Below are 27,238 nucleotides of genomic sequence, written 5' to 3' on the forward strand. Positions count from 1 at the left end.
TTCGTATCATTCGTGGAGGCCAGGTCTTTTCAGAAGAAGGTCAGAGTTGCATTACCTCTCTACCCTTGTAAATAAGTCATACATAAACCTTGTACTTGCATTCACGATAACAGCATTTCATCTGGGAACTGGACTTAGAAGTGGTGTGTACACAGATGTCAGCGGAAAGAACAGCTTTAAAATCCCAGCTGCCCGATGCAACAGACCTATACTCATTTGCGCTGGAGTTTTGTTGGTATTGTGTTTTACTAATGGGTTTTTCTTCTTTGAATATTTATCCTTTTTATTTGAATCAATAACACACCACAGGTGAAAGGTTCCCGAGATATCGAGTAGCTGTTCTGCTATCAATTATCATGGGAATTATTTGCTGTTTTCATCTTGCTATTCAATCACTTTTCAGCACACTAAAGCCAGCCACTGCACACTGTAATTCCGCGTGTAGCTGGTGATCTCCGGATCATTAGGACGAGGCCTGATCTTCTTGTTATTGAGTCGATGGAAAATGGCAGACCCAATGGAGGTAATGATTCTCATTCTTGTTTCTAGTGCCTAATAATCCTTTCATATCTCCAAAAATGGGTCCATGAGTGCTTGAGTTCCAGATAGACCTACAATTTGTCCATATTTAACCTCTATATCTTTGGCGTTAGATTTGGAACTGAAGTTTTATATTTAAAAAAAATAAGGTAAAAATAAGGAAAAAATTGGAGGGTAAAATGGCTTGATAATTAGAGCTGACCCAATTGCAGATATGAGTCGCTAATAACAAGTACCGTTATTACCATCTATCTATCTATCTATCTATCTATCTATCTATCTATCTATCTATCTATCTATCTATCTATCTATCTATCTATCTATCTATCTATCTATCTATCTATCTATCTATCTATCTATCTATCTATCTATCTATCTATCTATCTATCTATCTATCTATCTATCTATCTATCTATCTATCTATCTATCTATCTATCTATCTATCTATCTATCTATCTATCTATCTATCTATCTATCTATCTATCTATCTATCTATCTATCTATCTATCTATCTATCTATCTATCTGGCTGTGATTTGGCTTTATAAAACTGTAACTCTTGCCATTTGACACCTTTCTGGATCAACGAAAGTGTCTCAAATTAGCATTTAGCACTGCTGAGTCTTGGCACAATGCAACATTACTCTGCCAAATCCATTACGTGAGCTCAGTTTATTTTGGTCTTTACTATGCGGTTATGGAAAATATAAGAAAGTCCAGACAGGGCAGAAAGTAATCAGAAAGTAATTCACTGCAATTGTGAAATGACTGAACTGGCAGGGTTCCTCATGCTAAATGCTGGCAAGAATTTGAATGGTTATGACAACAATAATATACATTAAGTAGGTTTGAAATGATTAGCAAGCATTCATTTCAACGACAGAAGAAACAATGTGGCAAAGACAACCAGCTTCTGTAACTGCTACTAATATCCAGTCAATGTGTAGCAGTATTAGGAAATAAAAAACGCCTTGGTTACGTATGTAACATCGAACGTGACCGACTGAAAGGGAACAACCAAACCATGTGTAGTACAACAGCACCATGGACACACTGTACTGTATACTTTTTCTAATATATTTTCAATCTGCATTTACGATATATTCCTGGCAACTCATTGCCATTCTTACAGTCATTTTTAGAATAGTATTTGTACAACCATAATGCATAATCCAGATCCGCTGGATGGGTTTTGCGTTCGTTCTAGACGGTGTTAGCTGCTTAGTTGCTTACGCTTATGACACATAGCAACACAGCTAAAGTTTTCCTAACATGTTTGACCTTTTATTGAAGGTAGCCCACATTTACCTGTTGATGCCTTCATAAACAGCGTGTAAAAGCTGTTGAGTTTGAGTCTATTTGAGTCAGGCGCGATGCATGAAAGGGACAAAATATGCTGTACTTTTGTGGCACTAATTTCACAGAAACTACATGCTTTACTTTTAAACGGTACGGCGCATCGGCTGAGGACACGCATCTAAATCAGAGACGACAAATAAGAAACCCCATGACAGGTGTCAATTTAAATGTATGCCAGAAGTGTTTTTTTATTAAGAGTTAAAAATAAGTATAAAATAATAAATATTAGTAGCCAATTGTAAATAAAATATAATTAGAATAAATGTAAGTATAATAAATATAAGTATTCTTTAAAAATAAGTTGAAATAATGCAAATTGATGACTTTAACAAACGCATAGACTATCGATTAACAGCCTCGGATAGTTAAAGTAGGTCTGTCTTTAACAGTTTATATGTTTTCGTTAAAAATAAATTTCCTTATGGAGAAAACGAAATACTATGAAAATAGTTTTAGTTATTACTTTTTTCCCCACTTGATTTAGGGTACGTTTACACAACAATGATGTACTAAAAATGGATAAATTTTTTTCTTTGCACAGATGACAGCATTATCAAAACAATTCCTGTGCACACCGAGCCGCGAAAACGACGAAAATTGTAATAATAATATTGATATACACCGTTAATTCTGAAGAATGAAGTGGGCTTTTCTATACATCAGTTCAAAGTAACCATGTCTGTCACGATGCCAGATACACATTTTAAAATCAACCTTGTTGCTGATTTAAAGATGTTTCAAATGGGTCTGATGCGTTTTGTGGTCTGCGCCAACTTATGCATATGATCTGCTCTGTGCTATCGTGTCTCTGGACTGGAGTAGACAGTGTTACGCATTCTTTTGCATATGCATTCTTTTACATACATTACATTCTTTTACAGAGCAGACTCGCCCCAAACGCGCATGCCTATAGTATAGACTAAACACGTAATACACCTGACCACGACGTCACCATTTTCACAGATTTGCTTTTTTGTTGTTTACACAGAGACGATAATGGTCTCGTTTTCAAAAACGAGCACTTTGAAACCCATTTTCAAATGTTTACGTTTTCAGGCCCCCAAAACGCTGTTGTCGTGTAAATGAGCGAAAGTTTTCCGTTTTTAGTTGAAAGCAGTGTCATGTAAACGGCCCCTTAGTCTATTTAGTTTTGTATCAAATACAATGTGATTTCCGTTGATCAAGATTTGGCAGTAACGCCACATTTTTCCTCTTGTGCGAGCAATTTGCAGAATATCCTGCTCATTATATCACCCAAATGCCAGCGAACCAATGAGAACGTGGGACAATGACGACGATACATAACAACAGAGCGTAGGCGCCAAAGCTGCTGTGGATTCGCTTACCCGGAACACTTAGTGAGTGGCAAATTTGAAGAAAATTACCATTGTTTGGCAAATAAATGAATGACGGAGAGTTATATACGCATTACTGACATTTTATCATGTAAGCTTTATGGTACACCTCAAACAAGGGCATTTAAAGTCATTTTATAGGGCTAATGTTAATCAGTGAGTCCACGATTGGCTTGGGTAAGCAGATCATTCGCAGCTTATATGGACCACGCCACTGCAATGGAGTGGTATTGTTGTGTCGTGGCAGAAAATGACCTAGCTTTAGTTTCTAGACTTTATTTTAGGGTGACTTAGTAACTCAATAAATACTACATGTACTTTTGGTTTGGTTTAGTGTTAGTTACTTGTAATTATGCATAATTTACTGTTATTATCGTTGCATGTAGTAACGTGTAACTATGTCACCTGTGTAACAAAAGTTACCGAAATAGCTGTTAAATGTTGCAAAATCCTGGTCATTCCACGTGAACTACGTACAGTAATTAATATGTATAAAATAAGAACAGTAAAAGTACTATGAGTGTATTATTCATACCGTGGAAAGACAGTCGTCCTTGCACAGTGTTCTTTCCCATCTTGTTTTCCGCCACACATTCATAGCCTCCGGCGTCCTCCTGCTGGAAACTGGGAATCTCCAGAACTACATTTGAGTTCTTCATCTTCACCTTGCTGGGAAACGGCACCCCATTCGCTCTCCTCCACGTTATCTCTGGAACTGGGCTGAACGTATGAGAAACTATGGTGAGTAATCTTGCAATAGCAAAAGAGAAAAATGAAAAAGCTACATAGAGAGGAAAAAAGAAAAAGAGGTAAGGAAAAAGAAGAGATGAAGATAAAGAATGGAGATTTTGTGTAATTTCATTATTTTGTAGATTACTGTCGTTCCTACTCATATCTCAGCTCTAACATACTAAATGAGATACATTTCCTCACAAAACACCATCTCATTTCTTTTCGCAAGGAAAACGTATATGGCTTATCCACTAATGGGATCAATTGAGACAGAAAAATTGCCTCAAGGCAAAAACTAGACTGTTATACGTTTTTTCTCAAACAGACTTTGACAAGCATGTTTAAAAGGTGGCGAGAAGGGGTGAAAAAGAGCCAAGTTGAAAAACACATTAAGCTCAATGACAGAGTACCATTAAAAGTCGGGCATCAGTAACTACAAAAGGGTGCAGAATTCCACTTACTTCCCCAAAGCAAAACACTCCAGTGTCACAACTGATCCCTTTGCAGCCGGAACCATGTCAGAGAAATGAACCTCTATTTTCGGCTCATATTCCCCCATTACGCCTATGAGGAAAAAACTGTGTTATTTTACCATTCATAATTCATTCACTGATTATGTTTAATAGTATAATAGATTATATGATAGATACAAAACAGTGTTAGTAGGTAAACGGCTGCTTCTCCCGAGAACAAGTAGCTAAAACAAAGGCAACAAATAATTCATACCAATCTGGAGTCTGACACTATGCAGATAGGTGTGGTGTTTGCTGCAGTTTTTGCAGTGTCTGTAAATATTTTATATAGCCATTGTTTATGTTTACTTTATGACAAAGTATATTTAGGACTGTGAAAGCATTTTTTGGAGAGTCAACTGGGTTGTCCGTGAAACTATGGCTGCTGAAAATGCTATGTAAAACTAATTTACACTGTCTTATATTTTTAAAAAAAGTGTTTGCATGCTGTCAAGTCGACACCAAAGAAAGTGTTTTCGGTGTTGCTATCAAATCCTAAGCAAAATAAATTAGTGTTGTGTTTAAAGTCTAAATGCAAAGACAGATGCATTTTTGTTTTTGTTGATTTAGAGGCTATTTTCAACTACATTTTACATTTCAGTTTAGATTTAGATAGGTTTAGTTCATATTTTAGTTTGATATTTTCTGTAATTATTGCATCAGCTGAAGAATCAACAGAACTTGACAGATTTTAGGCAGCTGACAGGGAACATTTTTACTTTTAATTTTAATATGTATTTTCATATTTTATTAATGATTAATTGATAATTTCTAAATTAAGTATTACATTATTTACAAACTAGTTATTTAGGAGTTCTCATAAGATCATTTAGAAAGTGCAAGTAAATGAGTAATAAAATATTGGTAACACTTTACAATAAGGTTGTATTAGTTAACATTAGTTAATGCTTTAGTTAACATGCACTAACCATGAACAACACCTTTGTTCAGCATTGGTTAATCTTTGTTACCGTTAGTTCATAAAATCCAGCTGTTCATGGTTTGTTCATGTTAGTTCACAGTGCATTAACTAATGTCAAGATTTTAATAACGCATTAGTAAATGTTGAAATTAACATCAACAAAGATAAATAAATGCTTTATAAGTGCAGTTCATTATTAGTTCATGTTAACTAATGTAGTTAACTAATGTTAACTAATGAACCTTATTGTAAAGTGTTACCAAAATATTTAAATACACATTTATAAATTGTATTATTTACACATATAGTAATAGTTACTCAATAATGCTTTATTAGAATGTATTCCTACTGTAATTCATGATTAATTCAGGTATATGAAACATTTAGTAACTGTCAGTTAACTATTTTTGTGAGCTCATCTAAAGTGAGGACTATTTATGCCTCGTAAAGCGTTTACAAAGATTTAAAGGCTCAGTAATAAAATATAAACTGCTTAATAATGTCTATTAATGCTTTATAAATGATGAATTAACTATTTACTAATGCTTAACTAACGATTCATAGCATGCAGTAATTACAAAGTGTTACCGAGCCCTCTAGAAATATGTACCAGGTAAAACAGTTACAATTATGTAGACCCTCCCCTTGGAGAAATCAGGCCAGAAGTGGTCAAAAGTGGACAAAAGAGACAGATTAAAACCTGGTTTAAACGGGAATGTGTCTCCCTTGTCTACTTGTGATCCGATCGACCAAAACGCATCTTAATACCAGCAGTAAACAGGTCAGTGCTTACTGAAGGGGGTGGGGTGTTCATCAATGCTTTGAAGTCAAGCTAATTGAATCACTGAAATCTAACATGAAACCAAATTAAATCCCACCACTGGAAATGATCCAGCTACTCGATTTATTAAAAATGAAAAACATATATTAGTTTATTCCACAATGGGAATAAACTATATATATATATATATATATATATATATATATATATATATATATATATATATATATATATATATATATATATATATATATATATATATATATATATATATATATATATATATATATATATATATATATATATATATATATATATATATATATACTCCTGCTGTTAGCATAACTAGACACTGCATGTTTCTAATGTTGCATACGAAAATGTTAACAATCTAGTTAATGTGATGTTTTAAAAAAAATAAATAAATATTGAACAGGGTTGTGTGTTAATAAAGGTTTAATTTCATTACTTTTACTTGGCGCACAACATTAAAACACGTAATTTATTAAATTTTATATACTGGGTGGAAGAAGGAGCCTAAGTGCTCTAACACAATTCAAACAAACCTGATGCCAACTGCATCAACATGTCAATCAAACCCTTTAGAGCTGATGATATGATTCAGCTTCTGCCTACTAAACTGCCCATAAAAAAAGATGATATTTACCATCCGTTCGTAGTACCAGAGGCGTTGGGGAGCTGAGGACTTTGCCTTTAGTGATGCGGTTTACCACCACGCAAGTGTAGTTACCCACATCCGAAGGCTCCACTTTGGCAATGTAAAGGTTTCCCGTCTCCTGAGAGACAAAACGACGATTGTCTTGCTGAACAAAGTATGGGTACTCATTAAAGACCCATGCAAATGACAGATCTGGAAAGGAGATGGGACACAGAACATATAATTCAAAACAAACGAACTAGGCTAGCCAAACACTTTAATGAACTTAAATGAGAAATTCTTAGATTTTTTAATATTTTCATTAAAGGGATAGTTCACCCTGTCATCATTTACTCACCCTCGGGTTGTTCCAAACCTGTATAAAATTCTTTGTTCTGCAGAAATATTTGGAAGAATGTTTGTAACCAAGCAGATTTCCCCCCAGAGGGGGAAAAAATACTATGGTAGTCAATGAGGGGCAAGATCTGCTTGGTAACAAACATTCTTCCGAATATCTTCCTTTGTGTACAGCAGAAAACGAAATGTATACGTACTGTAAACCCCAACGCTCAAAATAATTAATTGGTTTGAGTAGAGTCAACTCAAATTAAACAAAATAGTTCAAACAATTGAACTTTTATGAGTATTTAGAACTCTCTTTTTCTTTTGAGTTCTCAAAACTGACACATTTTAAGTAATCTGAATTGTTTGATTGTTTTGAGTTTTGCCAACTTATTCGGGTTTACAGTGCAGGATTGGAACAACTTGAGGGTGAGTAAATGATGACAGAATTTTCATTTTTGGGTGAACTATCCCTTTAAGGCATCAATCCCAAAATTATCATAGGATACTACACTAAGCTTAAAGTCTTTGCATCTTATGGCAACTAAAAAATGACTTTGCCTTTGACAAAGCGTGCAAGCTCTTCCCATTCAAAACACATATTAAATCCCATGGTAAAACTCCCACTGATAAAAGTCATAACTCTTCCGTTCACATATGTGTACAGCATATTTATGCTAGACTGAACTAAAACCAAAAAAAGAACACTATATAAAAGTCTTACCTCCTGCATATGATGGTGTACCACAAAGTAAAACTACCCCCTGGCCTTCTCGCACAGAGACAGCACTTTTTGTTTGAGTTTTTAAATTCAAGTCTGAAAGGTATGAAAAAACAGTCAGAAGATACAGCAGTGCCAGACGTGAGCATGAAAGTGAAAATACCTTAGAGCTGATTTCTTCTATTTCAGCTTAACATGTAGAGACAACTATAAGTGAACCATTTGTAAGTTAATTCTCCCCAAAAGTGTAAACACTGCAGCTCTGTAGTTTGTTTGAGCATCCAGACCATCCCAACATAGTAACAGTGGCTCAACCAATGGCATGAGTTTGAAGTGGGACTACAAGTAAGGCTCTCTTTAATAATTTGATTATTCTGACAAAAAGCCACATTTTATTAGCTGTATGTTATTGCAAAACAACAACAACAACATATATAGTCAATGTATGTAGGCTACACTATACATTCTTACACAGTAAAACAAAAATGTACGCCGATTATGAATAAGTAAATCAAAAGAACTTTTTGCCATTTCGTTCCATTTCTCATGTTCATTTACTTATACTTTTTTTTCCAGCAATATTGACCCTGCTCATCATCAATAATTAATGTTTTTCCGCTCAAAATTAATTGTGTTTCCTCTCTATTGCGCTCCATCTGTTTGACGTACATGCAAACTGTGAAGTTTAACAGTGAATCACTGTCTGGAAGTGCCTTTATGCAAAGTAGAAATACTGTGAATTTTTTACATTTACAGATCAGGATAAAACTGTCAAGTGTAAGATACAGAGGGCGACAAATTAAAGGAAACACCAAAATAAGGTGACACCCTGTTCCGCCAGAACTGCCTCAATGTGCCGTAGCATTGATTCTTCAAGTCTCTGGAAATTTACTGGAGAGAAGGAGCACCGTTCTTCCAAAAGAAGACACATTTGGTGTTTTGACATTTGTGGTGGAGTGCACTGTCTAACACGTTGGTCCAAGGTGTTCGATTGGTTTGAGATACGGTGACTGTGATGGCCATAGCATATGATTCACACCATTTTCATACTCATCAAAACATTCAGTGACCTCTTGTGCCCTATGGATAGGGACTAGTCCACTCCCATAAGAATAGTAATGGGGGACAAATGAACCCAAACTATGCCAGCAAAATGCCCTCCACAGCATAACAGATTTTTCTTCAATTCGTCAGTCATCTCTATGTTTTGGTCTTATAGAGATGCCATAGAGATGGTCTTTTTGGTATTAGCGGTCTTCTTCTTTTTGTTTTGAGTGTCTGTGTGTGGGTTCATAAGTCTTTCTTTTTCATTTCCCTCCCTTTCTTGACTCATCTTGGCTGCTCTGGTCATCAGACATTCTGACCTCACTGTTGTCTCTGTGAGAAGGTCAAGGCAGGTCATCATCTCTGAATGATTCTCCAGTGATGCTGGAGGAGAAAACTTGAGCTGAGGGACTGGAAGAATCAGAATCAGATGTGGTTTGATCTCTTCCTTTTCTATTCTCTGCTTTCTGACCTGCCATCTTTCTTTTTCCTTTAACGCCTTCAACTCTCATCTCAACCTGACTGCCTGAGCTTTGGTTAGCAGGTGTTCTGGACTGATCTCACTATTGCTGACCCGGTGAGTTGGTTCATAATCTGTGATTGGCCCATCCATAGGTGTCTCCTGGCAAAGTGTGTGTGTGTGTGTACGGTTCGCGGTTATATTCACTGATCGGGGCAGCCAAGTAATACAAAAATAACATTACTTTCTTGCGCACGTGTGTGTGTGTGTACAGGTCGCGGTTAGTCACCGATCGGTAATTAATACAAAATTACTTACCTGCCAAGTAATACAAAAATAACATTCCAATCATTTGCGGGTGGATGAGAGATGAATCATTGTGTTCGTTTGATAAAGATAATTTGCGAGCCCTGTGAGTGTTTCTCCAGACTCTTTCAAAACAATTCCCACATGTACTGAGGGGAGCTGAAGCTCATTTAATATGCAAATCTTATCCAATCCTAGCCGTGGGCGTTTACTTCCAAGTCTTCAGTGCGGCACGTCCATCAAAATCGAGCGTTTTTCAGAGAGCCTCAAAACCAAGGCAGAAAATAGCATATTACTTATTCATTATGATGTTTTTGAATGTAAAAACCACGCAAACGTCATAAGCTGACCTCAGACAACAGTATACAAAAATATAAAAAGCCAGTTCATGACACCTTTAAGAGGAAACACCAACCTTTCTAAGAAATGTCTTAAGAGTTTCGTCACTAGGAGCTACTCTATAATCTTTAAGATTTTTCATGAATACGGGCCCAGGTGTCTGGGGATTGATTGAGATTTTCTTCACTCCAACTTACATACATATGGTGGCCGAAACCATTGAGGTCACGTCCTAAGAGATGTGGAAAGTGTATTCGTAGAGTCCTCCGGTCTTGCTCACCAACAAGCTCTACATTTTTCACATATTGGTCCATAAGCTACTCATCATCAAAGTCAACAAAGCAAGGACAAATGAGATTGTAGGGAAGATTAAAAAATAAATGAATGTGGAAGGCCCCATGAAAAGAGGCACCATGATCCATCTCAACTGGACTCTAATCAGCTGAACTGCTGAAATGGCTAAAACTGCCACTTTCAATAGAAGTCAGTATTTCCTTTCTTAACTACTGCTGTTATGAGCCTCCTCTGCTAAAATAAAACATTTTGCTATAATTTTAGGTGAACAACTGAACACATTAAGGCAGTTATAAAATGAAGGTAAAGTTTTTCACAGAACAAGGATACTTTTCACACCCTTTTCATACTTACAGGTTTGGGAAAAAACACCAGGGTAAACTGTAGAGGTGCATGCGACAAGGGGGGCATCCCCAAACAAGTTATTACTATAAGTTAATTTTCATTTTCATTTGGGAGCTATATTTATGTTTGCATTAGCTGCATTAAGGTGTTTATACCTCATTTCACTCATTCTTTTAGCTGGCAGCATCCAATCTAACACCTGTCACTCTGAATTGAGTGGCTGAAGTGCTAATATAGCATGCTAAAGAACAGTCGATGACTCACATGCAAATTGGAGGCTAGCTCTTCTGCTAAGAATTGCTCCCTGTGGGTTGAAGGCAGTGCACTGGTATATTCCTCCATCCTGGGCCCGGTCCAGACTCCTAATGACCAAATTCCCCCCAGATAGCTGCCGACGGGAATCAGTACTCAGATTAATCAATGTGCCGTTCAGAGACCACCTATAGACACACAAACAGACACATAATAGTACACACAGCTCAATGTGTTGTGATAACTGCTGATTTTGAGGGATTCTTCGTGATAACCTTTTAAATTGATTTTGTTTTGGATGTACAAATGTTGAATATCAATGTATCATTACAAAGCTGAATCAGATTGGTATTACACTTCATGCCTGATTCATTTCGGTAAGAAATGAAATATTTCAAAACCTAAACAGCCTACGAAAATCCGGCTGCATTGTAGTATAGAAAAGCCCATCTACCGTTTTTCTCATTGAATGTCCTGTTTCACTAGAAAATGCATCAGATTATGGAGGTAAAATGAATTGCAAATGGCAATTCGTGTTGACTTTTTATGTTAAAAGATTTCCCGCAGCTCCTTTTGCTGTCCTTTTCATTGTGTGATGATTAGCACCGGAGAGTATCATCAATTCCACTTCCTTGCAACTCATCTGCCTATCATTAAGACCCAAGCCCACCTGAGGCTTTGACTACTAGCATGCAATTCAGAGGCCAGCCAACTAATACGGACAGATTTTCAAAGGGCGCAAGATCATTTGAGGATCCTGAGGCCTCGCAAGTCATTTACTCTGACAGGGTGTCAGCTGGGTTGAACTCCCATGTGTCTGCACACCCCAGGAACAGATGCTGAGAGAAAAAGAGCCAAATGCTATGCATCAATTCACTAGCAAGAGCAGTTCATCCAAAGAAGCTAATGGAGGTGTAAATGCTAAAACAGTCCAGTTATTCATGATTTACTGGATAAGGTATTTTCAGATGAAGCATTCATTGATGCTCAAGAATGCAAAACGATGCATTGTGGGGTGTAAACTTTTTGGATGATCAGGGTAAATTATATTTTTTTGTCTTCTGAGAAAGATGTAAGAATCTTCTGTAGCTTCTGGAGGATTAGTACTAAATGAAATAAAAAAAGGATCTTTAACGTACACATCATCATCCTGTTCAAAAGTTTACCCCCCCCCCCCCCTCCCTGAGCATCAGGGATTGTGTGCAGCTTTTGTAATAGTTGTGTACGAATAGATTGTCGTCAGTGTGAAAATATGGATCTCAAAATCATACAGTCACAGATGAAAATGGTTCAAAAATGCAGAAAATGCTGGAAAACCAAAGAATGTGCAGGGCCTGGATGGTTTTATTTTTGAAGAGCAGTGCTCAGTTTAACTGACAAGGGACTCATGAACAACTATCACAAAAAAATACAAAAAAAATCATGGATCATTCAGGTAACAACACAAAGTATTAGGATTCAAGGATATGTAAACTTTTGTACAGGGTCATTTTTATATATTCAGTTGACAGACTGCATGCAATTTTTATGCTTTGGAGCACAATAGCCTAAATAATCAGTTCCATACTGCAAAACAACAACTAATATTCAGATGGAAACATTTTTTGAGTCTTCATGGGAGCAACAAAACATCAGGCGCAGTATAGAGGGAAAATTACTGACAAGGAAGGACATAAGCTGGTTTCCACCACCCACACTTCAACATTCACAAATTTATTCTTAAGAATACACATTTGCTGTCAAGAGCGGCTTTAGTGGATGGCACAACAGGTTAACCATACATCCATAACTGGGCAAATATGACGGAATATTACTTAACTTGATGCATTGGTTCCAGTCACAGCTTCTTAACGTTTTCTCCCATGTAAGTTTATTATCTTTTCTTTTCACCATGTTTATCTCAAGGAGCAGCTGTATATGTCAGGAACATAGCAAGGATCAGGGTAAGGGCCAGGAGCAAAATGCTCTTGACATCTCAGAATGTAATAGCTTTCCTGCTCTGTTCAAATAATCAGCGGCTTCTAATACGAGGCCTTTCGCGAGCGATGCAAATAAGAGCCATTCGACGTAAATAAGCGCTTTTAAGTTGGGTAAAAATAGTAGCGAGGCTAGTGAGACCTGATCAACGGCACTTGACACACAGCGGCAAATAGGTGACACATCTGCGCAGCCTGTGATAGCAGGAGGAAATGGAGATCAAGTGAAGGGAGGTGTGAAGTGGGGTTACGTTTGCCTCAGGGCTTTTCTGGAAAGTGCCGTGTCTCCAGTGTGGCTAAGTTTGAACTTGAGTCGACCCTGCTGTTCATATCAATTTTGTATGAGGGGGGGGTTGGGGGCGGGCGGTATCATTGATATGACTGCTGGTATGGGCTCCAAAGCACCAGGCTCATCTCTCTGCTCTCCTCATGGTGCTGAGACCTTCAACACCTGCAGACCGCCCAGGAGACCAGACTCTGGCTGTGACGGTCAGCGTATGTTCCAGGGGAGCAATCTCTGCCTCCACACACACCACACACACACCACACACACACACACACACACACACACACACACACACACACACACACACACACACACACACACACACACACACACACACACACACACACACACACACACACACACACACACACACACACACACACACACACACACACACACACACACACACACACACACACACACACACACACACACACACACACACACACACACCTATATTACCAAGAAGGGACTATCGCTCTACACTGGCCAAGAGGGGACCCTTGTTTCTGGTCATTTTAAAGAAACAAAACTTACATACAAAATTTTGTTTTAAGGTCTTTTTTCAGAATATAACTTCAAATGTGCATTTTTAAAAAAAAAATCAAAACATGCCAAGAGGGGACCTGACCGATGTCTGCCTATCCAACAGGGGACCTCCATAGCCTGCAATGGAGCTGTGTGTTATATACATAACGTTAACTGGCAGTAAAGTCTTTCTCCATAATATGTTATTTCATGGACCTTTTTTGGAGATCAAAACTCACACACACACACACACGCACACGCACACGCACACGCACACGCACACGCACACGCACACGCACACGCACACGCACACGCACACGCACACGCACACACACACACACACACACACACACACACACACACACACACACACACACACCTTAGAGAGCAGGGTGACCAATGGCCGATATATAATATACATAGTTTGTATTTATTTTATTTAATATTTAATAAATTATAATCTTTTAATATAGATTATAATTAATATTTAAAAAAAATTCGCTTTAAAATAAACCTGCTTATAGGCCTACTTAAGATGTCAACGTCTTGATTGTTGATTCACAAATAAAGTAATTGTTTAAAAATATGAATAAAAAGGAAGTAAACAGGCTAACAGGACACTCAGTAATCTGGTAAGTTTGTGTGCACTGGTAATCATATTTGTTTCGAATACAGACAAGATAGCACTTATTTTACACAGCACTGTGTAAATGACATTAATAGGACAGTGGTCAACTGAATATAGCGCAGCATATTTTAAAAATAAGGATTTAAAGTTTGTGGCATCTCCAGTGAAGCTGAACTCTCCTGTCCGCATTCACTTTGCACGGAGTGACCGTCTCGCACAGAAATGCAGGAAGATCTCACGGCTGGATTCAATAAAATCTGAAAGGATTGTGAAATTAAATTTGTATTGGATATGCAGAGATTTGTTTTGATGATATAGATGCGTATGAGCTGAATGTTGACAGTAAATGAGAAAGCATTATAGCCTATTGTTTGCCTTTCCGTTGCTAATAATATAAAAGCAAACGCTACTATATACGTTTTTGCAAACCGTTTACTTTCTTTGTTTAACAGGTCTATATCATAATGTATTAGATATGACTGTTTAACAGAGGCTGTAAACTAATGAAGACAGAGAAGCGACACCCGTCAACATAAAAGTCACGCTTCTAATGGTGCGTTCACACCGGACGCGATTCGCGCGATTCGCGCGAGTGATTTACATGTTAAGTCAATGCAGAGACGCGAAATGGCATTCTGCGGCGCGATTCGCACATCAGCCAATCAGAAAAACGTCCAATGCTGATATTTTAAAAATGCCAAATATCAGCCGATGTATCGGTCGACCGCTAATTCTATCCCCTAAACCTAACCCTCACAGATAACTTTCAGAATTTTTACATTTTCAAAAAAACATAATTTTGCCTGATTTATAAGCCGTTTACCTCATGGGGATGAAAAATGTCCCCACACGGACAAGGATTTCGGATATTGCCATCTTTGTGTAGAGTTAACCTGGACCAAACACACATTTGTGGGCCAGCAATGTAGACAAGATGTTCTCAATAATTTTCCAATCAAAATCAAAACAAACACACATATTTATGAACTGCATACACAAGAGTTGAGTGATATGTTGAATATTACCAATATATTCATGATGATTATGCTGTTGATATCACGCAACCTCATCTCGAGTTATTGGATTAATTTTGAAAAATGTATGTTGACTTGCGAGTACAGAAAAGAAGAGTTGCTGAACACAAAAGGCAAGATATGGCAACACTTTAAGATAAGGTTGTATTGGTTAACAGTAGTTAATGCATTAGTTAACATGAACTATGAACAACACCTATGTTCAGCATTAGTTCATTAGCTGTTCATTATTTGTTCATGTTAGTTCACAGTGCATTAACTAATGTTAACAAGAGTTTAATAATGCGTTAGTAAATGTTGAAATTAACATTAACAAAGATAAATAATGGTTTATAAATGCAGTTCATTATTAGTTAATGTTAACTAATGTAGTTAACTAATGTTAACTAATGAACCTTATTGTAAAGTGTTACCGAAGATGTTGTGAAAATAAGATAATTTGGTCATTAACCAAAACGTGATGGCCCCATTGACTTCCATGGTATATTACCCCTCATACTATGGAGGTCAATGGGGCCATTCACAAAATAAATATCTTCTTTTGAATCTTTACTTTTAAAAATATCTTCTTTTAAAGAAATATCTTTTTTTTGTGTTCAGCAGATCAAAGAAACTCACACAGGTTTGGAACAACTTGAGGGTGAGTAAATGATGACATCATTTTCATTTTTGGGAAATTCTATCCCTATAAATATGAGTTTGAAGTTGTAGTCCATCCTAATAAAATCAATTTTTGTAATTTAAAAAAAAAAGGTCACAACTCTGCTCAACTGAAAATGCTTCCTCTTTATTAGAAACATTATTTCTGCAAGCTATTTCAATAAGTGGAGGGACAAATTGCTAAATTTCCACTGTAAATGACACCTATGCTTTTGTTTGAAATTATGGCTCCTCTAATCCAAATATATAGCCTACTGAATATTGTCCAAGGACAAGTACCACTTATCCCTATATTTGCCTATATTTTTGTTCTAAATGCTTTAATTAAAAACAATCAATTGGTCTTTACTGTGGCATTTAGCATTATTTGTATTCACTAAGGGATTCATACTATTAGGGAAACTCATTTCTCATGCAAGCCTCAGCAGGACAGGAGTTTGGAATTTCTAATATGACTTTGATGACGGGATATTTTGAACTCAGGGTTTGATGTATTCTTTCAAGCAATTACCTTGTCATTTGCACAAATCTTTTTAGAACCTGCTTCATTTAAACTCTAACTCACTTCAAAAAGCTGTTCTTCTCTTCAATCACAGTTCATTGAAGAATTTATACGGATTAAATCAAGTGTTTTCTGCAATTCATCGTTGATATCTCATGCAGCCAGTAAGCACTGGGATTTGATGAAGTTTGTCAAATCTTTATTCTTTGGAGTTGCTTTGTCGATATTTTTTGCCAAGATGTCGGGAAACTTGGGTGGTAAAAATGATATTTTGACAGTTAGGAGAGCAAGTGCTGCACTGTTCAAGAGCCGGCCGGTGAGATAGTGGAAGAGTAATTTAAAAGTGCATCTACCTTCAGTTTTTATGAACCTCACAGTTGTAGCTGGGCAATTTATTCTAGAGAACTGACAACTCAGCTTCCATGCTCAATAGCAGGAAGGAGCCAGAGCAGAAGTGCTTCAGCCCTATTTGCACATCAAGAGAGGTGTGCAGGTTAAGACTCAGGCACCACTCTGTGTGATGCTCAGCTCAGCAAGAGAAAGAGCAAAAAGATGATTAGAAGAAAGTGAGGAACGCGCAGGCCTACAAAGATCACTAAGGCGAAACATCACCCATGTGCTTTCAATCAGAGGGATGGAATCTGTTCTTTAACAGAGGTGGGCACAGCAGTCACTTTGGATGGTGCTTACTTATTATTTAAGACATCCAAAATCATCAGGAAAGGTCTTCTTACAGCCACTGAATGTCTAAAGCCCTATTCGGACAGGATTAGTTTTACAAGGGTAGATGGAGTAATGCAATTTTACCACAGGATGTCTGTAATATTAATGGCCAATTCGTAAGGGATAAGAAATCTCAGAAAAACTGAGTAGAAGTGGGAGAGGTAACTCGATTTACGCACCGCCGTCAGCTCCTTGCTTCCTGATATTACGTGAGCAAACACATATAGGCTAATCTGTAACCTAACAGTGAGGTCCGGTCGAACGATTTATTAATTAAATGAATTAAATTCTGATAGGATTATGTTGGTAATAGGCACTTACCTAAAGCTAAAAAAAGTGCTTTCGACCTTTCTTTTTTTTATGAATATAAGCAGAAAACACTTGAGGTTTGCCACAGACTTGTCCCACCGCCTAGAATGAAACTGAATGCTTTTTCAAGCGCCTCCATATTTGAAAAAACGCGGAAAACTACTTTTAAACAGGGAATTATGGAATATTCGTACGGGATTAGTATTACCTGGGGTAATTTTTCCAGATCTTTTCATTTGAAATAACACATAGGTCTACTGTTAAAAACATGAGAACAAAATAACACTGCTACATTATTAATATCATCAATGATTCATGATCTAAAAAGAACATGACCGCCTCAAATAACCCAGAGTTGATAATGTCGGGCATTAGCCTGACAAGCCAGACCCACATCAAGATGTTGGGTCTGGGAACACACCATTGGCAGGGCTCAGTCCGAGGAGCGGGATAAACGATTGTCTTTCAAATTCCCTCTGCACGCAATAGGATAGCGCCACAAGCAACCAGAGCAATGAAGAAGGTGAAGCGGAGCTAGTTTATAGATTAAACTTTTGCCGTATATGGTCGGCAAAACTCAGAACCTCTGAATCTTCCTTTTTAAAGAATGACTTCAGTGCCTTTCTTTGTTCTTTTCTCAAAGAAAAGCTTAACTCCATGTCTTCCAGAGTCGCGACCAAAGCCGATTCGAAAGGCCGCTGTTCGCTAGCTTCTTTGTTTTCAAGTAGTACGCAGAACCATTGGAACTCTGCCATCATTATGTTAAGCCCGCCCACCGACCCTATACACAATGTGATTGGCCTGACTAGAGTTTGGTTTTTGAAGCTCGCAAGCCAATGGAGAGTTGCTAGACAACTCTGGCTGCAAATTACATTTGGAGGTGCGTCTAGATTTCTAGGCTAGTCGGGCATTGCATTTGAGCTGAAACTGAAGAGTGGATGAACACCAGTCGGTATAACGGCAGCACTTTCCTAGCTGGTTAATAAACTCAACCAAATGCGTCCTATATGAGATTAATCAGATATAGACAACTTTAAAGTAATCTTACAACTTGCATCTACACAAAAGGATGAAAAAAGGATCTGAACAAGATTGCGCTAGTCTGATGCAACTCTCATTGTGGATTTCCTTTAACAGCGCGCTGATACACAGGGAACTAAAGCACAGAGAATTTACAACATTCTATCACAATTCTGTTCTCATTATAATGCTATGTATATGACAGATTGGTGCTGCACATCTTGCACTTAATTGTATTTCATGATCAAAGTTATTCCAGTTATTATTCATTTGATTCACTAAAGGCCAATTCACACACCAACGACAGACGCCTACCAGTGCAAACAATCATCAAATTACAGTACATCACTTCTCAGATTCCACGACCCATCAAACACAGACTCAACATGTTCAATCGACAAAAACAAGTGCAGACAAATGGCAACAGAATCCGACAGGGGTAACACGCTGATCAGACAAAACTCGACAAAGTGTCTGCTGGCATCTGTGGTTGCAGTGTGAATTGGCCTTAAAAAGAAGTGATTATTTTTGCACTTATTTTAGGCGCTGCGTAATATCATTTTGCCTGCTGCACCCATGGTATGGCAGCAAAGTTCCTTGATTATTATGCAGGAATGAGAGTATAGTTCCTAGCCATATCGGTCAAGAAAATCAAAACTTTTTATTTTCCGTCGGTCTTAGTACACAATGTAACTACAGAAGAGTCAAGTTTTAAATAGGAAAAATATCGAAAGTCTTTGGTCATTTTTGAGCGAGATGCTAACGGTCTAATCAGATTCAATGATCCATGCTAAGCTATGCTAAAAGTGCTACCGCCAGGCCTGAGATCGGCTAAATGGATTCGAAAACGGTAAAACTCAACTGTTTAACTCCAGGGGAGTTGGAAAATGAGACTATTTTCAAAAAAGTGGAGTGTTCCTTTAAGTTTTCAATCCTAATAAGGCGAGTGAGCCTGTTTTTGAAATGCTTTCTATTTATGCGACTTTGTGGTGACAGCTCAGGTACTGGTTGCATCTTGTATAATATTTCGCGAGTTCACACTTACAAATATTGAGATAGAGTAAAGAGTTGGCGTGCTGTCCGAGGGGCAGGCTTTGAGCTCGGAATTTGGCAGAGTAATCCCCCCGTATCTCTGGTTAGGATAGAAACCAGGCAAGTGTGAGGAGTCGGGATGGTTGAGGAATGCAAAAAACTGTTGGGGAGTTGGCTATGTATATATAGCCTTTCTCTTGTGCGGATTCAATAGATCATTTGAACGTGTTCCTCCGGAGCTTTGTTACTAAAACATCATTAAAATAATTTCGTATTACCATTGTGCATGACTTTAATAGCCAGGCAACAAAGGTCAAATTGTATCAGTCACTGTGTTTGTATTTTGAATAGTGTTTTAAAAAAAATATTAATTAGATTTTGTACTTTTCCAAGACAGCAGTGCACTTGTAACACCTCTCAACACACTCCGAGCGCTCTAACAAGGATGCTAAAGAATGCGGTCTCTAGCGTCAGTCGCTAAAGTTACACACTTGCAGAGAAAGCTCCACCCACACACTCTTCTGATTGGCTGGATTTGTAATTTTGTTGCACCTGGTGTGTGCAAAAAATTGCTTGTTGCTGGTATCGGTCAGGTTATGGACAAAGACGGAGGATGAGGTGAACTCAAAGTGATATTTATTTAACAGAGACATGAACACAGGTTGAACTTGGAATAGTGGTGAGTATCAGATCAAGCACTTCAGAACAGTCATTTAGCTGTGGATAATGGAGCTTGTCGATTGCAGGAAACGGAACACAAGGAACGAGGAACTGAAGACGAGGAATCAGACGTAGGATGCTCAGGTGAGTAACGGGTAAGGACTCCAGGTATGTATGACGAGACCAGACACTGTGGTGAAGGGAGTGAGTGTTTATGTAGTGTCCGGGATGATGAGGTGCAGATTAGTATTCAGGGGATTGTGAATGGATGGGCGGAGTGTGGAGATCTGTTGACTATGCATGTGCGTTGTGTGGTGTCCTCAGAGCCGGCTCTCCCTATAAGCGAACTAAGCGGCTGCTTAGGGCCCCGCCGCCACTAGGGGGCCCCCTAACTACAGATTGCTCTCGCCAGCGTCGCCGCAGTTTATCACGCAAGACGCTCAATTCGCGTCATTCGCACCGCGCGAAAAGCGCCTTCCGCGCCGCGGGACCTCCAGACGCTCGTCAACGCGCCTTTCCATTGACTTAACATTGAAATCAAATCACTCGCGCAAGACACTCTATTTGCGTTTGGTGTGAACGCAGCATAACGTTAGCTGTCCGTCGATTATGCTGAATCAACATTGCTTGCGCTATGGTCCAGCCGTCGGCCACAGCTCTGGGCTACAGACCGCGGAGAGACAGACCCACTTCCTATGAATGTATTTTCTTTTTAACAGTTAACGTTACATGACCTACACTAGTTCTGGGAAAGAAAAAAACGAAAAATCTGTGTCTCAATAGACGCTTATTATAATAAAAAATAGTTTAATTATTGAACATTCGAGAGAAAGAAAGTAATAGGAAGAGAAAGAGCAATCATTTGACAGTCAAAATCAAAATGAAGTTTAAAATAAAGCGGTTAAATACAAGCTTTTTCTTATGGTCTTAACTGAATAGGCAATTAAAGATTATTAATAAATATTAATCTATATACTATTATGAAATATTTTATATATTGTTAAGCTAAATCGCCCAGACCATTTAAACCTAAAGAAAACACAGTGTCCTCTCTGAAACATTTTTGAATGATGATCGATACAAGACACCTAAAAGCAAAATGGATTTGTGGTAAATTTTAGTAAAGAACACTGTAAAAAAAAGCAGGTCCCCAATTGAACATTTTCTAGTGAGCGATCACATCTAAATTTTTCAGTTGGCCAAATTGAATTAATGCTATTTAATTCAATTAAAATTCAAGAAATTAAATTTGGCCAACTGAAAATTTTAGATGTGATCGCTCACTAGAAAATGTTCAATTGGGCACCTGATTTTTTTTTTACAGTGAATGTATTACTGTATGTAATCATAAAAGGTAAAAAATATCTCACTCCATGCTGTGAAGGTTTAAAATATGAACAGTATGTAAGAGTTAATCAACCAATAATTAAATAATATAATTTAACATTGGATTTCTTTTAATTTACCCTTAACATAATTGTAAAAAACAAAATGTCACTTTCTCAGGAGGAGCCATTCTTAAATATTTTGGTGGTCGTGGAGAAACATTTCATGAGGCTGACACAAGGAAATATTCCCCACTGCCTTTCTTTTGAATAGTTTTGTGCTCAACTTCAACTTAGCTAATTTTCCTCTTGCCAATAAAAAATTTAGTTTTATAATCATAATTTACTATGTTGTCTAATTGTACTTTAATATTAATTTAAAATGAATGTGTTTTATCTACTCTGCATACTGTATTTATTATTAATTATATTGTAATCTCAACAGCTGGAGGAGGAGACTCTACTGCTGCTTCAGTAGAGCATAGCGAGCCGCAGACCACTATGGCTAATGTTGTAAGTTAGCTATATATTGTTAATGCTAAATTATTCATATTTATTTGTTTACAACAAATTGACCTTATGTATGAAAGAAATTTGCAAATCTGTAATCTTTACTTTTACTGTTTCAGTGAGTGTGCTTTAATGAGCAGTAAAATAATTGTAGGCAATCATGTTAAAAGATATACAGATGAAATGTAAGTGTTAGATTGTATACAGTTGCAGGTTTGCGGTGCAATACTCCATTATTCACTGCAAGGCAGGGCCCCAAAATTATCCTGCTTAGGGCCCCCAGATTTACAGAGCCGGCCCTGGGTGTCCTGTGATGCAGTGTAATACTTACTGAGACCACTAGGGGGAAGTAGGTATGAAGAGGGAAATACGAAAAAAGGAGAGTAGAAAAAGAAGGATGAGCACGAGGTGTGTGTGTTAATGACGAGAAATAAAGAAAACATGTAACCGTTAATCTGCTGTGCCTGGCTTCATATTAATAACTACAACACAACAAATTGGCGACGAGGCGACCCACTATTGCTGAAAGATGGCATCGTCTGCACCATTTCCTAACTTCTTCTTACCTGCTCCGGGCGATCCTGCGATTCCCTTAAAGACATGGGAGCGGATGTTCCAGAATTATCTTCTAGTGATCGACGTTGAAGGACAGGAATGGTCGGAAGCCAGGAAAAGAGCTCTTCTGTTACATTGCCTGGGCACGGAGGGGCAGAGAATATTCTACACGTTACCAGAAACGGGCGATACAATGGCCGCTGCTATTACTGCTTTACATGCTCATTTTACACCCAAGTTGAACGTGGTTATGGAGAGACACACATTCCGGAAAAGAACTCAACAAGCTGGTGAGCCTATAATCCAGTATGTTGCTGCACTGAGAGAACTTTCGTCTACTTGTGAGTTTACAAATGAAGATGATATGATTCGTGACCAGCTGGTGGAAAGCGTCACTAATCCGCGTATCAGAGAGAAACTTTTGCTGCATGATAAGTTAACATTAGCGGATGCTATTACAATTGCACAACAAGTCGAATCTGCTGGAGAGTATGCTAAAGCAATAACAAACTTTTCCGTTCAGACTGTGAATGTGCAAAGAAACGCAAAAGTACATGGACGCGGCGCTGGGGGATCTAAAAATAGAACGGCTGGCGCACACTCCACTGCTTCATTCACATCGCCTCGGACGGTGACTTCACGTACCTGCTTTCGCTGCGGATCAGATAAACATCTTGCAAATGCGGTTGAATGTCCAGCAGCCAAGGTAACCTGTAAAAATTGCAAGAAAAAAGGACATTTTGCACGTGTCTGTAGATCGACGCAAACTCACACAGTGCACGAAGTAGTAATGCCTGAGTACACGCTACTGTTATTACAAGATAGGGATGTAAGCGCTAAACTCCATTGTACTGTTCAAGTCGAAGCTGGCGCGGTTCGGAGGCCTGTTACACTGACTGTTGATACTGGTGCTTCTGTCTCAGTTCTGCCAAAGAGCATGTATGATGATTACTTCGGGGAAGTACCTTTACAGCCACCTGCAGCATGTTTAGTCACTTATTCGCGTACTCCAATTCATGTGATCGGCTGCTTGCACGCAACCGTAGTAAAAGACTGCCGCGAATGCTCAGTGAACTTCTATGTGGTGGATAAAGGAACTGCATTAATGGGCATGGATCTCATAACAGCTCTTAAACTGTGCATTAAAGGAGATACAATACTGCCAGATCCTGCTACAACCTCCACATCTTGCTCTTCGGAACCAGTGTTGCAGCTTTCTACTCAAGTGGATTCACCCTCAGTTGGATGTGTTGCAGGGTTTATGCATAAAGTCAAAGTGTCAGCTTCAGCTGGGCCAGTAAGACAGAAATTACGACGCCTTCCCTTTTCTGTGAGAAAAGCCGTGTCCACTGAGTTGGACAGATTACTTTCTGCTGGAGTTATAGAGCGAATAGATGCATCTCCATGGGTGTCACCGATTGTGGTTACAATGAAAAAGACTGGTGGCATAAGAATGTGTGTAGATCTCAGGGAACCAAATAAAGCTGTAATAATAGACAGTTACCCCTGCCTCACATGGAGGAATTATTGACTGCTTTAGCTGGATCTACAGATTTCTCCACAATCGATCTTGAGAGTGCGCATCATCAAGTGCCTTTACATCCTGAGAGCCGTGATTTGACAGCGTTTATCACGCATGAAGGACTGTTCCGGTTTTGCAGGGTACCATACGGTTTGGCTTCAGCACCGTCTGCATTCCAAAAGATGATGGAGTGCATACTCAAAGGTGTACCAAACGTGCAGAACTACCTCGATGATGTCATTTGCTTTGGACGCACAGAAGCGGAACACGATGTTGCGCTGAACACTGTACTGAGCCAACTAAAGCAGGCTGGTTTAAGGCTGAACGAACAAAAGTGTCAAATTAGGCAAAAGAGCCTGCGCTTTTTGGGACACTTGGTTACAGCTCAAGGAATTCAGCCAGATACGGAGCACTTACAAGCAATTGTACAAGCTCCAGCTCCTAAGGATGCGCCAACCCTACGTTCGTTCCTGGGTATGCTGTCATGGTATAATAAATTTATATAATTTATATAATTCAAGTTCGTTGAACTGTACAGCTGATTGTCTTTCAAGACTGCCCTTGCCATCTACCACAGACATGGACTTGGACGCAGAACCTGAGTTAGTTGCGTTGCTGTCAATGTCTCTTACGTCAGTTACGCCAAAGGAGTTTGAGTCTGCTTCTATGGCATGTTCAGAGATTTCTGCCCTGCGTGATCAGATTGAAAGGGGTTGGCCAGCTTCAGCAAAAGCTCTGGATTCCCCGCTGCAACCGTACTTCAAAATGAGACATGAACTTTGTGTGACGAACAATCTAGTGTTCCGGGGTTCAAGATTGGTGGTGCCAGTGACATTGCGCAGAACCATGGTTACTTTAGCACATGAGAATCATCAGGGCATAGTAAGGACCAAGCAGCGGTTGCGTGAGCTGTATTGGTTTCCAGGAATCGACGCTATGGTTCAAACTCAGATTGCAGCATGTTCGTTGTGCCAGGAGTCAGACAGGACAGCAAAGACTAATGCTTCTCCATTACAGCCGGTGCCTCTTCCTGACGGTCCATGGTTGAAGTTGGGTTTGGACATAGTAGGACCTTTTGAGACAGCTGCTCATGACTGTAGATATGCTATTACGTTGACTGACTATTACTCAAAATGGCCTGAAGTTGCGTTTATGCCTTCCATTACAACACCTGTAGTCATTGGATTCCTGAATTCTGTTTTCAGTAGGCATGGAAACCCTGAATGTCTGGTAACAGATAATGGACCACAACTTATTTCTTCAGCCTTTACCGCTTTCTTGGACGAACGAAACATTGCACACATCAGAACTTCTGTATACCATCCTGCAGCCAATGGGGCTGTGGAAAGATTCAATAAGGTTCTTAAGGACTGTGTGCAAATGGCCATTTTGCAAAAGCAACCGTGGAAACAAGCAGTCTTGGACTTTTTGCAAACGTATCGTTCTACTCCACATGCAATGACTGGTGTTTCACCATTTGAACTGTTGTACAATAGGAAAATGAGAACCAAACTTACTGTGTTCACATCTCACTCCAGCTACACACGGGACCAGGAAGTCAGACAACGAGTGTCAATTCGTCAAAACAAAATGAAGCAATACTCTGATGCGAAACGTGGGGCTCGAGTGCCTACATTTCAAGTGGGGAATAGAGTGCGTGTACGCAAACCAACGCATGTTCCCAAAGGACATTCAAAGTTCACACAGCCAGTGGAAATAGAGAAGCAAGTGGGCCCAAGCACTTACAGATTGTCAGATGGAAGACTGTGGCACTCTTCTCACTTGTCTTTGGTTCCAGAGGTCTTGAAGCCGACCTCAGATCAGACTGCTGTTGAGGCTTCAGTTGCAAATGTTCCCAACACTGAACAGAGCACAGAAAGACGTTCGGTTCGACAGTGCAAACCACCTTTTTGGTTGAAAGATTATGAGACTAAATAAGAGCATGCAGTGGTTTGAATTACTGACTGTATAGCGCAGAGGGAGATTGAATATAGTCATGTTATGATTCCGTAATTCTGTTGGAATTATGAATGAAGATGTGAACGGATGTAATTACAGTTGTTAACTACTGTAAAGGAACTTAGTTGTAATAAGACGAAAGCTTACGGTTATTTGTTCAGATTGGAAATCTAGGATTGTTGCGTCAATCGGTAATACGTGAAATTGTTTTACGTAATGGGGGAGATGTGGTGTCCTGTGATGCAGTGTAATACTTACTGAGACCACTAGGGGGAAGTAGGTATGAAGAGGGAAATACGAAAAAAGGAGAGTAGAAAAAGAAGGATGAGCACGAGGTGTGTGTGTTAATGACGAGAAATAAAGAAAACATGTAACTGTTAATCTGCTGTGCATGGCTTCGTATTAATAACTACAACACAACACGTTGGTGCGCGTTGGCTGTGACTCTGTGACAGTAGGTGTGTTCCACATCGGCTGCGGCTAGATGTAACCGATCAGCGAGAGTAGCCACGTGCAGGCGGGGAGGAGCTGCAAACGGAGATGTGAATACGGACACTTTCTGTGTCCCGTAGTGATGCTCGCGCTGTGTTTGCATACTTTATCACAGCTGAAGTGAAATAAATGCAATATTTGGCAATACACGGATGTTTCAGAGACATTACTGTCATGCAATGTGTTTGTCAGCGTGTGTTTTTACAAGAATAAAGTTCCACATATAAGCCTACACAAGTTTTTTATCAGTTTTATTTTGATAAACATGACAATACGAGAAACTGCACCGGCTGTATTAGCCGGCTGCTCTCGAATCGCTCTCACGGCACTTTGTTGACATACGTCACTGTCACGTGGCGTCGGCGCTGTCTCAAGTCGGACACAATTTCTAACCAGCATGCACTGCTTCAAGTCAGCCGCCAATCGGTCTGCGCATCGTTGTATGAAGTCGAACAAGCCTAGTATCTTATCACATCTTCTGCCAGATTTATTAAACAGGGCAAACTAGCGTGAAGTGCCAATGGGAGTGAAAATAGGATGGGAGTCTACTGATGAC

At 38.8% G+C, this 27,238-nt stretch overlaps 1 protein-coding gene across 1 annotated transcript in view; it reads right to left on the reverse strand.

Moving 5' to 3' along the window:
- The window catches only part of cntn3a.2 (contactin 3a, tandem duplicate 2), a gene marked incomplete at its 5' end in the record, with an annotated part of 80,216 nt that overhangs the window by 44,026 nt on the left and 8,952 nt on the right, over nucleotides 1-27,238 (reverse strand). Inside the window, 5 exons of the mRNA XM_079802543.1 lie at nucleotides 3,789-3,973; nucleotides 4,447-4,549; nucleotides 6,868-7,071; nucleotides 7,925-8,017; nucleotides 10,974-11,149. Coding sequence (XP_079658669.1) covers nucleotides 3,789-3,973; nucleotides 4,447-4,549; nucleotides 6,868-7,071; nucleotides 7,925-8,017; nucleotides 10,974-11,149 — 761 coding nt within the window. The remainder of the gene's footprint in view (nucleotides 1-3,788; nucleotides 3,974-4,446; nucleotides 4,550-6,867; nucleotides 7,072-7,924; nucleotides 8,018-10,973; nucleotides 11,150-27,238) is intronic.

The sequence above is a fragment of the Gobio gobio genome (assembly GCF_949357685.1).
Source record: "Gobio gobio genome assembly, chromosome: 21".
NCBI lineage: Eukaryota > Metazoa > Chordata > Actinopteri > Cypriniformes > Gobionidae > Gobio > Gobio gobio.